Consider the following 18,924-nt stretch of genomic DNA (forward strand, 5'->3'; position numbering starts at 1 on the left):
ACGTCATACATTCACTTCCATCTACAGTACTGTTGCCACTTCCTCCTACCCCATACATACAGAATATGTAGATGTCTCTAAATCACGGCATTAACATTCTAAATTTGAGACGTCACTTCCTGATTTATGGTCAAGAAGCAGAGTTGAAGGACAAAATAGAGGGAGACTTGGACAAATAAGGAATGTGGGGAGGAAAGAAGAGTAGACGACAATATGGATATGGTCCAAGCAAACTCTTAGGAAGGAAAAGCTTGGGATGGGGGTGGGGGAGCTAACGAGAGTAGAAAAGATCATGGTTTTGGATTGGGGATGATCTGAGATGGTGCTGAAGAGCTGTCTTGAAGACCTGAAGGGAAGAATGATATTGAAGAGGATGTGGAAGTTGGTTCCACAGGTGGGAAAAATGAGTGGAGATGAGCAGTGATCTTGGATTTAGGTAGGTGAAAAGGCCTTGGTTTCCACGGCTTCAAGCTGACCAAAATGTGAGGCATGAGTGCCAGCCCAAAGGGGAGAGCAGTACTGCATCAAGCTGCGAATTAAGGCCTTGTAGATGGACATGTGTTCAGGTGTGCCAAGGAGGAAGGACTTTGTACGACAGAGGATGCCCAGTCTGTGGCTGGCTTTGGAGACCAACTTAGAAATGTGGTTTGCTGATGAAACATCATGGCTGATAGTAAACCCCTGGATTTTGATTGACTGAACTTCCTCAAGAGGATTGCCATATGGTCCTTTCAAAGAGAGCCAGTGAGAGTGTGAGATTTGTCAGGATTGAAAGACATGTTCCAAGTGTTTGACCAGCTTGTGATTCTATCAAGATCTGAAGAGAGCGAAGAGGCTGCAGCCTTCCTGTTTGAAGGTAGAGGGATGTCACGGCAGAGTGGAGTTGTCAGCAAATAGATAAGGAGGATTTTCCATAGAGTTAGAGAGATCGTTGATGAATATTGGGGTTAGGATAGGTCCCAGAACACTGACCTGGAGCACTCCAGCCCATGGAGAGGAGATTAAAGGATTCCGTTGAGAGGCGCATGTTGGCTACAGTTATTGAGGAGGTCAGTAAACTGTTATGTGTGGAGTTGGCCTTCGAGGCATTCAGCCTTCTCAGGAGTGGAGTTGGCTGTGTGGCCATTTGAAAAGAGGGAAGGAATGGAGGGGTGGGGGGGGGGGGGGGCATACACCAGAGACAGACTTAACAAGGTGCCACCAGGTTTTAGAGAAGGGGGAGACCAGTTTAAAAGTTCCCTCTTGAAGTTAAACAGATGTTGTTTTCTGGTTCTCCTGAAAGTGGACACACCTGTTGAGATATGCAGTAAAATCTTTTCATTAGCAACAATGCAGAAAGTTCATAAAAGCATTTTTTTTCCTGCAGAGTTTCTTGAAACATTCAGAAGCAAAGAACCTGCGGGATGTTTTAGCGGCCTCGCCAGGGCGTTTTTTTACGCTTCTTTCATCAGGGACTGTGTCAGTGGCAAGGCCTGCCTCGCCAACACAAGCGCAACCATCTCGCCTTGATTTGCAGTTCAACGCCATCAAGGTATGTTAAGTATCCAGCCTCTCAATTGGTTGCAACAGTTTTGCCCTTTTTTTGGTGTACGGTGAGTCGAGAGGATATGTGGATGGGGGTGGGGGAAGGGGGAAATTGGTGCATTGATGGCTGAATGTGAATTCTGGGCATAATAAGTAAAGGTTGGTCAGATCATGTTAACCTTTATTACTTGCCGGAAAAAATTCCGGCAAGTATGTTGATCTGTTCGTTTGTTTGTTACTTGCCGGAAAAGATTCCGGCAAGTATGTTGATCTGTTCGTTTGTTACTTGCCGGAAAATTTTTTCCGGCAAGTATGTTGATCTGTTCGTTTGTCTGTCTGTCTGTCTGTCTGTCTGTCTGTTTGTCTGTCTGTCTGTCTGTCTGTTTGTCTGTCTGTCTGTCTGTCTGTTTGCAGCACTGCATCTACACTGTTGCACGGAGAATCGCCAAACTTTGCACACATATTCGTCTTGCCCTGGAATAGACTGTGCCCAATTTATGACGTCATCGGTCACGTGTTTCGGCGGCCATCTTGGAAAAACCGAAATAATTTGCACCGCTATATCTCCGAAAGTACTGAACAGAAAAAATTGAGACATGGCTCATTGTGAAGAACTCTCCATGGGGAATAAAATGTGTTAATGATGACGTCATCAGTCACGTGGTCGGCCGCCATCTTGGAAAAACCGAAAAACGTAGCACCTCCATATCTCCAAAAGTGCTGAATATAAAAAATTGAGACATGGCTCATTGTAAAGAACTCTCCATGGGGAATAAAATATGTTAATGATGACGTCATCGGCCATGTGGTTCGGCCGCCATATTTGTCATAAATGGCCGATAAAAAAGCAAATTCCGGCAAGTCCTCGGTCTCTGACCGATTTTTCATTACTTGCCGGAAAAAAATTCCGGCAAGTATGTTGATCTGTTCGTTTGTTACTTGCCGGAAAAGATTCCGGCAAGTATGTTGATCTGTTCGTTTGTTTGTTTGTCTGTTTGTCTGTCTGTCTGTTTGCAGCACTGCGTCTACACCGTTGCACGTAGAATCGCCAAACTTTGCACACTTATTGGTCTTGCCCTGGAATAGACTGTGCCCAATTGATGACGTCATCGGTGACGTGGTTCGGCCGCCATCTTGGAAAAACCGAAAAACTTTGCACCTCTATATCTCCGAAAGTACTGAACAGAAAAAATTGAGACATGGCTCATTGTAAAGAACTCTCCATGGGGAATAAAATATGTTAATGATGATGTCATCGGTCACGTGGTTCGGCCGCCATCTTGGAAAAACCGAAAAACTCTGCACCTCCACATCTCCAAAAGTCCTGAATAGAAAAAATTGAGGTATGGCTCATTGTAAAGAACTCTCCATGGGGAATAAAATATGTTAATGATGACGTCATCGGTCACGTGGTTCGGCCGCCATATTTGTCCTAAATGGCCGATAAAAAAGTACATTCCGGCAAGTCCTCGGTCTCTGACCGATTTTTCATTACTTGCCGGAAAAGATTCCGGCAAGTATGTTGATCTGTTCGTTTGTCTGTTTTGTTACTTGCCGGAAAAATTTTTCCGGCAAGTATGTTGATCTGTTCGTTTGTCTGTTTGTCTGTCTGTCTGTCTGTTTGTCTGTCTGTTTGCAGCACTGCGTCTACACCGTTGCACAGAGAATCGCCAAACTTTGCACACATATTGGTCTTGCCCTGGAATAGACTGTGCCCAATTGATGACGTCATCGGTGACGTGGTTCGGCCACCATCTTGGAAAAACCGAAAAACTTTGCACCTCTATATCTCCGAAAGTACTGTACAGAAAAAATTGAGACATGGCTCATTGTAAAGAACTCTCCATGGGGAATAAAATATGTAAATGATGACGTCATCAGTCACGTGGTTCAGGCGCCATCTTGGAAAAACGGCAAAACGTTGCGCCACTATCTATCTATAATTCCAGTAATCTCTGTCTGTACGTTTGTTTGTCTGTGACCGCTGTTTCTCGACAACCACGGGTCCGATATACTTTTAACTTGCCAGGTATATTGCTGGGGACCCGAGGATGTGCCTTTTCAAGGTTTCATATTAATCGGACAATTACTTACCGAGCTATGTCCAAAAAACGATTCAACCAATCAGAGAGCAGCGAACGATCGCGTGTGCCGGCGTTGCGAATGGACCAAACCATTCCATGTAAATAGAGGGGGGGGGGGTTCTGTGGTCGTTGCGAATGGACGAAACCATTTCATGTAAATAGAGGGGGGGGATTGTCACTGTACTCGCAAGCCGTTCGCCGTTCGCTTTGGCGTTGCGAATGGACCAAACCATTTCATGTAAATAGAGGGGGGGGATATAATTTTAGATAGATATATAGTACGGGCATATATATAGTACGGGCATGCCCTAGTATCTCCAAAAGTGCTGAACAGAAAAAATTGAGACATGGCTCATTGTAAAGAACTCTCCATGGGGAATAAAATATGTTAATGATGACGTCATATGTCACGTGGTCGGCCGCCATCTTGGAAAAACGGCAAAAATTTGCACCACTATATCTCCAAAAGTGCTGAACAGAAAAAATTGAGACATGGCTCATTGTAAAGAACTCTCCATGGGGAATAAAATATGTTAATGATGACGTCATCAGTCACGTGGTCGGCCGCCATCTTGGAAAAACCGAAAAACTTAGCACCTCCATATCTCCGAAAGTGCTGAATAGAAAAAATTGAGACATGGCTCATTGTAAAGAACTCTCCATGGGGAATAAAATATGTTAATGATGACGTCATCAGTCACGTGGTCGGCCGCCATCTTGGAAAAACCGAAAAACTTAGCACCTCCATATCTCCGAAAGTGCTGAATAGAAAAAATTGAGACATGGCTCATTGTAAAGAACTCTCCATGGGGAATAAAATATGTTAATGATGACGTCATCGGTCACGTGGTTCGGCCGCCATATTTGTCCTAAATGGCCGATAAAAAAGTACATTCCGGCAAGTCCTCGGTCTCTGACCGATTTTTCATTTGTCTGTTTGTCTGTTTGCAGCACTGCGTCTACACCGTTGCACGGAGAATCGCCAAACTTTGCACACATATTGGTCTTGCCCTGGAATAGACTGTGCCCAATTGATGACGTCATCGGTGACGTGGTTCGGCCGCCATCTTGGAACAACCGAAAAACTTGGCACCTCTATATCTCCGAAGGTGCTGAATAGAAAAAATTGAGACATGGCTCATTGGAAAGAACTCTCCATGGGGAATAAAATATGTTAATGATGACGTCATCGGTCACGTGGTTCGGCCGCCATCTTGGAAAATCCGAAAAACGTTGCACCTCTATCTCCAAAAGTGCTGAACAGAAAAAATTGAGACATGGCTCATTGTAAAGAACTCTCCGTGGGGAATAAAATATGTTAATGATGATGTCATCGGTCAGGTGGTTCAGCCGCCATATTTGTCCTAAATGGCCGATAAAAAAGTAAATTCCGGCAAGTCCTCGGTCTCTGACCGATTTTTCATCTGTTTGTCTGTTTGTTACTTGCCGGAAAAGATTCCGGCAAGTATGTTGATCTGTTCGTTTGTTTGTCTGTCTGTTTGTCTGTCTGTTTGTCTGTCTGTTTGCAGCACTGCGTCTACACCGTTGCACGGAGAATCGCCAAACTTTGCACACATATTGGTCTTGCCCTGGAATAGACTGTGCCCAATTGATGACGTCATCGGTGACGTGGTTCGGCCGCCATCTTGGAAAAACCGAAAAACTTTGCACTTCTATATCTCCGAAAGTACTGTACAGAAAAAATTGAGACATGGCTCATTGTAAAGAACTCTCCATGGGGAATAAAATATGTTAATGATGACATCATCAGTCACGTGGTCGGCCGCCATCTTGGAAAAACGGCCAAACTTTGCACCACGAAATCTCCAAAAGTGCTGAACAGAAAAAATTGAGACATGGCTCATTGTAAAGAACTCTCCATGCGGAATAAAATATGTTAATGATGATGTCATATGTCACGTGGTCGGCCGCCATCTTGGAAAAACGGCAAAACTTTGCACCACGAAATCTCCAAAAGTGCTGAACAGAAAAAATTGAGACATGGCTCATTGTAAAGAACTCTCCATGGGGAATAAAATATGTTAATGATGACGTCATCGGTCACGTGGTTCGGCCGCCATCTTGGAAAATCCGAAAAACGTTGCACCTCTATCTCCAAAAGTGCTGAACAGAAAAAATTGAGACATGGCTCATTGTAAAGAACTCTCCGTGGGGAATAAAATATGTTAATGATGACGTCATATGTCACGTGGTCGGCCGCCATCTTGGAAAAACGGCAAAAATTTGCACCACTATATCTCCAAAAGTGCTGAACAGAAAGAATTGAGACATGGCCCATTGGAAAGAACTCTCCATGGGGAATAAAATATGTTAATAATGACGTCATCTATCACGTGGTTCAGCCGCCATATTTGTTCTAAATGGCCGATAAAAAAGTACATTCCGGCAAGTCCTCGGTCTCTGACCGATTTTTCATTTGTCTGTCTGTCTGTTTGCAGCACTGCGTCTACAACGTTGCACGGAGAATCGCCAAACTTTGCACACATATTCGTCTTGCCCTGGAATAGACTGTGCCCAATTTATGACGTCATCGGTCACGTGGTTCGGCCGCCATCTTGGAAAAACCGAAAAACTTTGCACCTCTATATCTTCGAAAGTACTGAATAGAAAAAATTGAGACATGGCTCATTGTAAAGAACTCTACATGGGGAATAAAATATGTTAATCATGACGTCATCAGTCACGTGGTTCGGCCGCCATCTTGGAAAAACGGCAAAAATTTGCACCTCCATATCTCTGAAAGTACTGAATAGAAAAAATTGAGACATGGCTAATTGTAAAGAACTCTCCATGGGGAATAAAATATGTTAATGGTGATGCCATCGGTCACGTGGTTCGGCCGCCATCTTGGAAAAACGGGAAAACTTTGCACCTCCACATCTCTGAAAGTGCTGAATAGAAAAAATTGAGACATGGCTCATTGTAAAGAACTCTCCATGCGGAATAAAACATGTTAATGATGACGTCATCGGTCACGTGGTCCGGCCGCCATCTTGGAAAAACCGAAAAACTTTGCACATCCAGTGCTGAATAGAAAAATGAGACATGGCTCATTGGAAAGAACTCTCCATGGGGAATAAAATATGTTAATAATGACGTCATCGGTCACGTGGTTCGGCCGCCATCTTGGAAAAACCGAAAAACTTAGCACCTCGATATATCTCCGGAAGTGCTGAATAGAAAAAATTGAGACGTGGCTCATTGTAAAGAACTCTCCATGGGGAATAAAATATGTTAATAATGACGTCATCGGTCACATGGTTCGGCCGCCATATTTGTCCTAAATGGCCGACAAAAAAGTAAATTCCGGCAAGTCCTCGGTCCTGACCGATTTTTCATCTGTCTGTCTGTCTGTTTGTCTGTCTGTCTGTCTGTTTGCAGCACTGCGTCTACACCGTTGCACGTAGAATCGCCAAACTTTGCACACATATTGGTCTTGCCCTGGAATAGACTGTGCCCAATTGATGACGTCATCGGTGACATGGTTCGGCCGCCATCTTGGAAAAACCGAAAAACCTTGCACCTCCACATCTCCAAACGTCCTGAATAGAAAAAATTGAGACATGGCTCATTGTAAAGAACTCTCCATGGGGAATAAAATATGTTAATGATGACGTCATCGGTCACGTGGTTCAGCCGCCATATTTGTCCTAAATGGCCGATAAAAAAGTAAATTCCGGCAAGTCCTCGGTCTCTGACCGATTTTTCATCTGTTTGTTACTTGCCGGAAATTTTTTTCCGGCAAGTATGTTGATCTGTTCGTTTGTCTGTTTGTTGCTTGCTGGAAAAAATTTTCCGGCAAGTATGTTGAGCTGTTCGTTTGTCTGTTTGTCTGTCTGTCTGTCTGTCTGTCTGTTTGTCTGTCTGTTTGCAGCACTGCGTCTACACCGTTGCACGTAGAATCGCCAAACTTTGCAAACATATTGGTCTTGCCCTGGAATAGACTGTGCCCAATTGATGACGTCATCGGTGACGTGGTTCGGCCGCCATCTTGGAAAAACCGAAAAACTTTGCACTTCTATATCTCCGAAAGTACTGAACAGAAAAAATTGAGACATGGCTCATTGTAAAGAACTCTCCATGGGGAATAAAATAGGTTAATGATGACATCATCAGTCACGTGGTCGGCCGCCATCTTGGAAAAACGGCAAAACTTTGCACCACGAAATCTCCAAAAGTGCTGAACAGAAAAAATTGAGACATGGCTCATTGTAAAGAACTCTCGATGGGGAATAAAATATGTTAATGATGACATCATCAGTCACGTGGTCGGTCGCCATCTTGGAAAAACGGCAAAACTTTGCACCACGAAATCTCCAAAAGTGCTGAACAGAAAAAATTGAGACATGGCTCATTGTAAAGAACTCTCCATGGGGAATAAAATTTGTTAATGATGACGTCATATGTCAGGTGGTTCGGCCGCCATCTTGTAAAAACCGAAAAATTTTGCACCTCCATATCTCTGAATGTGCTGAATAGAAAAAATTGAGACATGGCTCATTGTAAAGAACTCTCCATGGGGAATAAAATATGTTAATGATGATGCCATCGGTCACGTGGTCGGCCGCCATCTTGGAAAAACGGCAAAATTTTGCACCACTATATCTCCAAAAGTGCTGAACAGAAAAAATTGAGACATGGCTCATTGTAAAGAACTCCATGGGGAATAAAATATGTTAATGATGACGTCATCAGTCACGTGGTCGGCCGCCATCTTGGAAAAACCGAAAAACCTAGCACCTCCATATCTCCGAAAGTGCTGAATAGAAAAAATTGAGATATGGCTCATTGTAAAGAACTCTCCATGGGGAATACAATATGTTAATGATGATGTCATTGGTCACGTGGTTCGGCCGCCATCTTGGAAAAACCGAAAAACTCTGCACCTCCACATCTCCAAAAGTCCTGAATAGAAAAATTGAGGCATGGCTCATTGTAAAGAACTCTCCATGGGGAATAAAATATGTTAATGATGACGTCATCAGTCACGTGGTCGGCCGCCATCTTGGAAAAACCGAAAAACTTAGCACCTCCATATCTCCGAAAGTGCTGAATAGAAAAAATTGAGACATGGCTCATTGTAAAGAACTCTCCATGGGGAATAAAATATGTTAATGATGATGTCATCGGTCACGTGGTTCGGCCGCCATCTTGGAAAAACCGAAAAACTCTGCACCTCCACATCTCCAAAAGTCCTGAATAGAAAAAATTGAGGTATGGCTCATTGTAAAGAACTCTCCATGGGGAATAAAATATGTTAATGATGACATCATCAGTCACGTGCTTCGGCCGCCATTTTGGAAAAACGGCAAAACGTTGCACCACCATATCTCCAAAAGTGCTGAATAGAAAACATTGAGACATGGCTCATTGGAAAGAACTCTCCATGGGGAATAAAATATGTTAATGATGACGTCATCGTTCACGTGTTTCGGCCGCCATCTTGGAAAAACGGCAAAACGTTGCACCACCATATCTCCAAAAGTGCGGAATAGAAAAAATTGAGACATGGCTCATTGTAAAGAACTCTCCATGGGGAATAAAATATGTTATTGATGACGCCATCATTCACGTGTTTCGACCACCATATTTATCCAAAATGGCCGATAAAAAAGTACATTCCGGCAAGTCCTAGGTCTCTGACCGATTTTTCATCTGTCTGTTTGTTACTTGCCGGAAATTTTTTTCCGGCAAGTATGTTGATCTGTTCGTTTGTTACTTGCCGGAAAAATTTTTCCGGCAAGTATGTTGATCTGTTCGTTACTTGCCGGAAAAATTTTCCGGCAAGTATGTTGATCTGTTCGTTTGTTTGTCTGTTTGTCTGTTTGTCTGTTTGTCTGTCTGTTTGTCTGTTTGCAGCACTGCGTCTACACCGTTGCACGGAGAATCGCCAAACTTTGCACACATAATGGTCTTGCCCTCTAATATACTGTGCCTCAATGATGACGTCATCGGTGACGTGGTTCGGCCGCCATCTTGGAAAAACCGAATAAATTTGCACCTCTATATCTCCGAAAGTACTGAACAGAAAAAATTGAGACATGGCTCATTGTAAAGAACTCTCCATGGGGAATAAAATATGTTAATGATGACGTCATATGTCACGTGGTCGGCCGCCATCTTGGAAAAACGGCAAAAATTTGCACCACTATATCTCCAAAAGTGCTGAACAGAAAAAATTGAGACATGGCTCATTGTAAAGAACTCTCCATGGGGCATAAAATATGTTAATGATGACGTCATCAGTCACGTGGTCGGCCGCCATCTTGGAAAAACCGAAAAACTTAGCACCTCCATATCTCCGAAAGTGCTGAATAGAAAAAATTGAGACATCGCTCATTGTAAAGAACTCTCCATGGGGAACAAAATATGTTAATGATGATGTCATCGGTCACGTGGTTCGGCCGCCATCTTGGAAAAACCGAAAAAAACTGCACCTCCACATCTCCAAAAGTCCTGAATAGAAAAAATTGAGGTATGGCTCATTGTAAAGAACTCTCCATGGGGAATAAAATATGTTAATTATGACGTCATCGGTCAGGTGGTTCGGCCGCCATATTTGTCCTAAATGGCCGATAAAAAAGTACATTCCGGCAAGTCCTCGGTCTCTGACCGATTTTTCATCTGTCTGTCTGTCTGTCTGTCTGTTTGTCTGTCTGTTTGCAGCACTGCGTCTACACCGTTGCACGTAGAATCGCCAAACTTTGCACACTTATTGGTCTTGCCCTGGAATAGACTGTGCCCAATTGATGACGTCATCGGTGACGTGGTTCGGCCGCCATCTTGGAAAAACCAAAAAACTTTGCACCTCTTTATCTCCGAAAGTACTGAACAGAAAAAATTGAGAAATGGCTCATTGTAAAGAACTCTCCATGGGGAATAAAATATGTAAATGATGACGTCATCAGTCACGTGGTTCGGTCGCCATCTTGGAAAAACGGCAAAACGTTGCGCCACTGTATCTCCAAAAGTGCTCAACAGAAAAAATTGAGACATGGCTCATTGTAAAGAACTCTCCATGGGGAATAAAATATGTTAATGATGACGTCATCGGTCACGTGGTCGGCCGCCATCTTGGAAAAACGGCAAAACTTTGCACCACGAAATCTCCAAAAGTGCTGAACAGAAAAAATTGAGACATGGCTCAATGTAAAGAATTCTCCATGGGGAATAAAATATGTTAATGATGTCATATGTCACGTGGTCGGCCGCCACCTTGGAAAAACGGCAAAACTTTGCACCACGAAATCTCCAAAAGTGCTGAACAGAAAAAATTGAGACATGCCTCATTGTAAAGAACTCTCCATGGGGAATAAAATATGTTAATGATGACGTCATAGGTCACGTCGTTCGGCCGCCATCTTGGAAAAACCGAAAAACTTTGCACCTCCATATCTCCAAAAGTGCTGAATAGAAAAAATTGAGACATGGCTCATTGTAAAGAACTCTCCATGGGGAATAAAACATGTTGATGACGTCATCTGTCACGTGGTTCGGCCGCCATCTTGGAAAAACCGAAAAACTTTGCACCTCCATATCTCCAAAAGTGCTGAATAGAAAAAATTGAGACATGGCTCATTGTAAAGAACTCTCCATGGGGAATAAAATTTGTTAATGATGACGTCATCAGTCAGGTGGTTCGGCCGCCATCTTGGAAAAACCGAAAAACTTTGCACCTCTATATCTCCGAAAGTACTGAACAGAAAAAATTTAGACATGGCTCATTGTAAAGAACTCTCCATGGGGAATAAAATATGTAAATGATGACGTTATCAGTCACGTGGTTCGGTCGCCATCTTGGAAAAACGGCAAAACGTTGCGCCACTATATCTCCAAAAGTGCTGAACAGAAAAAATTGAGACGTGGCTCATTGTAAAGAACTCTCCATGGGGAATAAAATATGTTAATGATGACGTCATATGTCACGTGGTCGGCCGCCATCTTCGAAAAACGGCAAAACTTTGCACCACTATATCTCCAAAAGTGCTGAACAGAAAAAATTGAAACATGGCTCATTGTAAAGAACTCTCCATGGGGAATAAAATATGTTAATGATGACGTCATCAGTCACGTGGTCGGCCGCCATCTTGGAAAAACGGCAAACTTTGCACCACGAAATCTCCAAAAGTGCTGAACAGAAAAAATTGAGACATGGCTCATTGTAAAGAACTCTCCATGGGGAATAAAATATGTTAATAATGACGTCATCGGTCACGTGGTTCGGCCGCCATCTTGGAAAAACCAAAAAACTTAGCACCTCGATATATCTCCGGAAGTGCTGAATAGAAAAAATTGAGACGTGGCTCATTGTAAAGAACTCTCCATGGGGAATAAAATATGTTAATGATGATGTCATCGGTCACATGGTTCGGCCGCCATATTTGTCCTAAATGGCCGACAAAAAAGTAAATTCCGGCAAGTCCTCGGTCTCTGACCGATTTTTCATCTGTCTGTTTGTTACTTGCCGGAAAAAATTCCGGCAAGTATGTTGATCTGTTCGTTTGTTTGTTACTTGCCGGAAAAAATTTTCCGGCAAGTATGTTGATCTGTTCGTTTGTCTGTTTGTTACTTGCCGGAAACATTTTTCCGGCAAGTATGTTGATCTGTTCGTTTGTCTGTTTGTCTGTCTGTCTGTCTGTCTGTCTGTTTGTCTGTCTGTTTGCAGCACTGCGTCTACACCGTTGCACAGAGAATCGCCAAACTTTGCACACATATTGGTCTTGCCCTGGAATAGACTGTGCCCAATTGATGACGTCATCGGTGACGTGGTTCGGCCACCATCTTGGAAAAACCGAAAAACTTTGCACCTCTATATCTCCGAAAGTACTGTACAGAAAAAATTGAGACATGGCTCATTGTAAAGAACTCTCCATGGGGAATAAAATATGTAAATGATGACGTCATCAGTCACGTGGTTCAGGCGCCATCTTGGAAAAACGGCAAAACGTTGCGCCACTATATCTCCAAAAGTGCTGAACAGAAAAAATTGAGACATGGCTCATTGTAAAGAACTCTCCATGGGGAATAAAATATGTTAATGATGACGTCATATGTCACGTGGTCGGCCGCCATCTTGGAAAAACGGCAAAAATTTGCACCACTATATCTCCAAAAGTGCTGAACAGAAAAAATTGAGACATGGCTCATTGTAAAGAACTCTCCATGGGGAATAAAATATGTTAATGATGACGTCATCAGTCACGTGGTCGGCCGCCATCTTGGAAAAACCGAAAAACTTAGCACCTCCATATCTCCGAAAGTGCTGAATAGAAAAAATTGAGACATGGCTCATTGTAAAGAACTCTCCATGGGGAATAAAATATGTTAATGATGATGTCATCGGTCACGTGGTTCGGCCGCCATCTTGGAAAAACCGAAAAACTCTGCACCTCCACATCTCCAAAAGTCCTGAATAGAAAAAATTGAGGTATGGCTCATTGTAAAGAACTCTCAATGGGGAATAAAATATGTTAATGATGACGTCATCGGTCACGTGGTTCGGCCGCCATATTTGTCCTAAATGGCCGATAAAAAAGTACATTCCGGCAAGTCCTCGGTCTCTGACCGATTTTTCATCTGTTTGTCTGTTTGTCTGTTTGTCTGTTTGTCTGTCTGTTTGCAGCACTGCGTCTACACCGTTGCACGGAGAATCGCCAAACTTTGCACACATATTGGTCTTGCCCTGGAATAGACTGTGCCCAATTGATGATGTCATCGGTGACGTGGTTCGGCCGCCATCTTGGAAAAACCGAAAAACTTGGCACCTCTATATCTCCGAAAGTACTGTACAGAAAAAATTGAGACGTGGCTCATTGTAAAGAACTCTCCATGGGGAATAAAATATGTTACTGATGACGTCATATGTCACGTGGTCGGCCGCCATCTTGGAAAAACGGCAAAAATTTGCACCACTATAGCTCCAAAAGTGCTGAACAGAAAAAATTGAGACATGGCTCATTGGAAAGAACTCTCCAGGGGGAATAAAATATGTTAATGATGACGTCATCGGTCACGTGGTTCTGCCGCCATCTTGGAAAATCCGAAAAACTTTGCACTTCCATATCTCCGAAGGTGCTGAATAGAAAAAATTGAGACATGGCTCATTGGAAAGAACTCTCCGTGGGGAATAAAATATGTTAATGATGACGTCATCGGTCACGTGGTTCGGCCGCCATCTTGGAAAATCCGAAAAACGTTGCACCTCTATCTCCAAAAGTGCTGAACAGAAAAAATTGAGACATGGCTCATTGTAAAGAACTCCGTGGGGAATAAAATATGTTAATGATGACGTCATATGTCACGTGGTCGGCCGCCATCTTGGAAAAACGGCAAAAATTTGCACCACTATATCTCCAAAAGTGCTGAACAGAAAGAATTGAGACATGGCCCATTGGAAAGAACTCTCCATGGGGAATAAAATATGTTAATAATGACGTCATCTATCACGTGGTTCAGCCGCCATATTTGTTCTAAATGGCCGATAAAAAAGTACATTCCGGCAAGTCCTCGGTCTCTGACCGATTTTTCATTACTTGCCGGAAAAATTTTCCGGCAAGTATGTTGATCTGTTCGTTTGTTTGTCTGTCTGTCTGTTTGTCTGTCTGTCTGTTTGTCTGTCTGTTTGCAGCACTGCGTCTACACCGTTGCACGGAGAATCGCCAAACTTTGCACACATATTGGTCTTGCCCTGGAATAGACTGTGCCCAATTGATGACGTCATCGGTGACGTGGTTCGGCCGCCATCTTGGAAAAACCGAAAAACTTTGCACTTCTATATCTCCGAAAGTACTGAACAGAAAAAATTGAGACATTGCTCATTGTAAAGAACTCTCCATGGGGAATAAAATATGTTAATGATGACATCATCAGTCACGTGGTCGGCCGCCATCTTGGAAAAACGGCAAAACTTTGCACCACGAAATCTCCAAAAGTGCTGAACAGAAAAAATTGAGACATGGCTCATTGTAAAGAACTCTCCATGGGGAATAAAATATGTTAATGATGATGTCATATGTCACGTGGTCGGCCGCCATCTTGGAAAAACGGCAAAACTTTGCACCACTATATCTCCAAAAGTGCTGAACAGAAAAAATTGAGACATGGCTCATTGTAAAGAACTCTCCATGGGGAATAAAATATGTTAATGATGACGTCATCAGTCACGTGGTCGGCCGCCATCTTGGAAAAACCGAAAAACTTAGCACCTCCATATCTCCAAAAGTGCTGAACAGAAAAAATTGAGACATGACTCATTGTAAAGAACTCCCCATGGGGAATAAAATGTGTTAATGATGACGTCATCAGTCACGTGGTCGGCCGCCATCTTGGAAAAACGGCAAAACTTTGCACCACTATATCTCCAAAAGTGCTGAATAGAAAAAATTGAGACATGGCTCATTGCAAAGAACTCTCCATGGGGAATAAAATATGTTAATGATGACGTCATCGGTCACGTGGTTCGGCCGCCATCTTGGAAAAAACGAAAAACTTTGCACCTCCATATCCCCGAAAGTGCTGAATAGAAAAAATTGAGACATGGCTCATTGTAAAGAACTCTCCATGGGGAATCAAATATGTTCATCATGACGTCATTGGTCACGTGGTTCGGCTGCCATATTTGTCCTAAATGGCCAATAAAAAAGTACATTCCGGCAAGTCCTCGGTCTCTGACCGATTTTTCATCTGTCTGTCTGTCTGGCTGTCTGTTTGTCTGTCTGTCTGTTTGCAGCACTGCGTCTACACCGTTGCACGTAGAATCGCCAAACTTTGCACACATATTGGTCTTGCCCTGGAATAGACTGTGCCCAATTGATGACGTCATCGGTCACGTGGTTCGGCCGCCATCTTGGAAAAACCGAAAAACCTTGCACCTCCATATCTCCGAAAGTACTGAACAGGAAAAATTGAGACATGGCTCATTGTAAAGAACTCTCCATGGGGAATACAATATGTTAATGATGACGTCATCAGTCACGTGGTTCGGCCGCCATCTTGGAAAAACCGAAAAAATTTGCACCGCTACATCTCCGAAAGAACTGAACAGAAAAAATTGAGACATGGCTCATTGTAAAGAACTCTATGGGGAATAAAATATGTTAATGATGACGTCATCAGTCACGTGGTCGGCCGCCATCTTGGAAAAACGGCAAAACTTTGCACCACTATATCTCCAAAAGTGCTGAACAGAAAAAATTGAGACATGGCTCATTGTAAAGAACTCTCCATGGGGAATAAAATATGTTAATGATGATGTCATATGTCACGTGGTCGGCCGCCATCTTGGAAAAACGGCAAAACTTTGCACCACTATATCTCCAAAAGTGCTGAACAGACAAAATTGAGACATGGCTCATTGGAAAGAACTCTCCATGGGGAATAAAATATGTTAATGATGTCATATGTCACGTGGTCGGCCGCCATCTTGGAAAAACGGCAAAACTTTGCACCACTATATCTCCAAAAGTGCTGAACAGAAAAAATTGAGACATGGCTCATTGTGAAGAACTCTCCATGTGGAATAAAATATGTAAATGATGACGTCATCAGTCAAGTGGTTGGCCGCCATCTTGGAAAAACGGAAAAAATTTTCACCTCCATATCTCCGAAAGTGCTGAATAGAAAAAATTGAGACATGGCTCATTGGAAAGAACTCTCCAGGGGGAATAAAATATGTTAATGATGACGTCATCAGTCACGTCGTTCTGCTGCCATCTTGGAAAATTCGAAAAACTTTGCACCTCCATATCTCCGAAGGTGCTGAATAGAAAAAATTGAGACATGGCTCATTGGAAAGAACTCTCCATGGGGAATAAAATATGTTAATTATGACGTCATCGGTCACGTGGTTCGGCCGCCATCTTGGAAAATCCGAAAAACGTTGCACCTCTATCTCCAAAAGTTCTGAACAGAAAAAATTGAGACATGGCTCATTGTAAAGAACTCTCCATGGGGAGTAAAATATGTTAATGATGACGTCATATGTCATGTGGTCGGCCGCCATCTTGGAAAAACGGCAAAATTTTGCACCACTATATCTCCAAATGTGCTGAACAGAAAAAATTGAGACATGGCTCATTGTAAAGAACTCTCCATGGGGAATAAAATATGTTAATAATGACGTCATAGGTCACGTGGTTCGGCCGCCATCTTGGAAAAACCGTAAAACCTCGCACCTCCATATCTCTGAAAGTGCTGAATAGAAAAAATTGAGACATGACTCATTGTAAAGAACTCTCCATGGGGAATAAAATATGTTAATAATGACGTCATAGGTCACGTGGTTCGGCCGCCATCTTGGAAAAACCGTAAAACCTAGCACCTCCATATCTGTGAAAGTGCTGAATAGAAAAAATTGAGGTATGGCTCATTGTAAAGAACTCTCCATGGGGAATAAAATATGTTAATGATGACGTCATCGGTCACGTGGTTCGGCCGCCATATTTATCCTAAATGGCCGATAAAAAAGTACATTCCGGCAAGTCCTCGGTCTCTGACCGATTTTTCATCTGTCTGCCTGTCTGTCTGTCTGTCTGTTTGCAGCACTACATCTACACCGTTGCACGTAGAATCGCCAAACTTTGCACACATATTGGTCTTGCCCAGGAATAGACTGTGCCCAATTTATGTCATAGGTCACATGGTTCGGCCGCCATCTTGGAAAAACCGAAAAACTTTGCACCTCCATATCTCCGAAAGTGCTGAATAGAAAAAATTGAGACATGGCTCATTGTAAAGAACTCTCCATGGGGAATAAAATATGTTAATGATGACGTCATCAGTCACGTGGTTCGGCCGCCATCTTGGAAAAACCGAAAAAATTGCACCTCCGTATCTCCGAAAGTGCTGAACAGAAAAACTTGAGACATGGCTCATTGCAAAGAACTCTCCATGGCGAACAAAATAAGTTAATTATGACGTCATCAGTGACGTGGTTCGGCCGCCATCTTGGAAAAATCGAAAAACGTTGCACCTCCATATCTCCGAAAGTGCTCAACAGAGAAAATTGAGACGTAGCTCATTGTAAAGAACTCTCCATGGGGAATAAAATATGTTAATGATAACGTCATCGGTCACGTGGTTCGGCCGCCATATTTGTCCTAAATGGCCGATAAAAAGTACATTCCGGCAAGTCCTCGGTCTCTGACCGATTTTTCATTTACTTGTTTATTTGTATTTTATTTTTTTCTATAGATAATTAGTATCATCGTGAAGCACGATGAGAAATGGCTGCCAGGACAGCCTGCATTGGCAAGCCACCTGCGTAGGGTATGGATTAGTGATGCCTTCCAGGAGCGACATCGCAAAGAGCACATGGTCACGCCACATTGGAAGGAGCCCAAACTGCTTGCTTTCTGCCTGCTCAACTATTGCAAGTATGTCCATGGTCTCCTTTGGGTGGTGACCACAACTGGATCACTTGTATAAACTTGTGTTCTCTATCCCAGTGTGAAACTTCTCGCTGTGGTTACTTTCTTTTCAGGCACCACTATGGTGAAATGGAGCTCCTCTTCCAGTTGCTCAGAGGCCTCACGTCCCCATTCCTCTGCCACCTGGCCTGCCTCAAGGACTACCTTGAGGAAGAGCTTCCACGGCAATACTCAGTGCAGCACAAGCGCACACTCTTCTTCAAATTTGTGGAAATCTTTCATGACTCATCCTTCCCTGAGGAACTCAAGGCAAAAGCGCTCCAGCATGTTTTGTTACCCGCCTTCCAGCACAGCTTGGAGCGTGGAGATGCGGAGGTGTTGCTCGGCCCGGCTAATCCCGAGGGGGACAATCTAGAGAGCATCAGCAGCATCTTTATCAACAAGGTAAAGCCTCCCTCTAACACACATAGCTCTTCTCACCTTTGTCTTAATTTAAATCTTGTTTTGTATTTTGTTTTAGTGACTAAGACTTGTGATGGAGTTGTATCGAAAGATGTAGGACATGGATATTATCAGAGGGGAGACTACTTTTACATTAATCAGAAGGATGAATATGAATGAATGAATGATCGTTTTAAGGCCATTTTCCCCGCTAGAGCGAGGGTTAGCCTAGTGGGCCCCATGACAATCATGGTTCCCTGTTTGAGGCAATGTTTTTATGGCCGGATGCCCTTCCTGACGCCAACCCATAGTCGCCTCTTACGATGCGTAGGGATACGGTGTACCTATTCTAAATCGGGGTACACACCGTGATCATTCATCCCAGCAAGCTGGTACTCAATTTGCCGACCTCGGAAGGATGACAGGCTGAGTGAACCCCCTGGCGTTAATTCAGCGATCGACCGGGATTCGAACCCAGGATCCTAGGA

General features: G+C 43.2%; 1 protein-coding gene across 1 annotated transcript in view; it reads left to right on the plus strand.

Moving 5' to 3' along the window:
* The window catches only part of TRRAP (transformation/transcription domain associated protein), a gene marked incomplete in the record, with an annotated part of 152,508 nt that overhangs the window by 80,221 nt on the left and 53,363 nt on the right, over positions 1-18,924 (plus strand). Inside the window, 3 exon segments of the mRNA XM_078778972.1 lie at positions 1,367-1,531; positions 17,820-18,001; positions 18,109-18,439. Of these exon segments, the coding sequence (XP_078635098.1) occupies positions 1,367-1,531; positions 17,820-18,001; positions 18,109-18,439 (678 nt within the window).

Source organism: Myxine glutinosa, chromosome 5, assembly GCF_964187855.1.
Source record: "Myxine glutinosa chromosome 5, kmMyxGlut1.1, whole genome shotgun sequence".
Classification (NCBI taxonomy): domain Eukaryota; kingdom Metazoa; phylum Chordata; class Myxini; order Myxiniformes; family Myxinidae; genus Myxine; species Myxine glutinosa.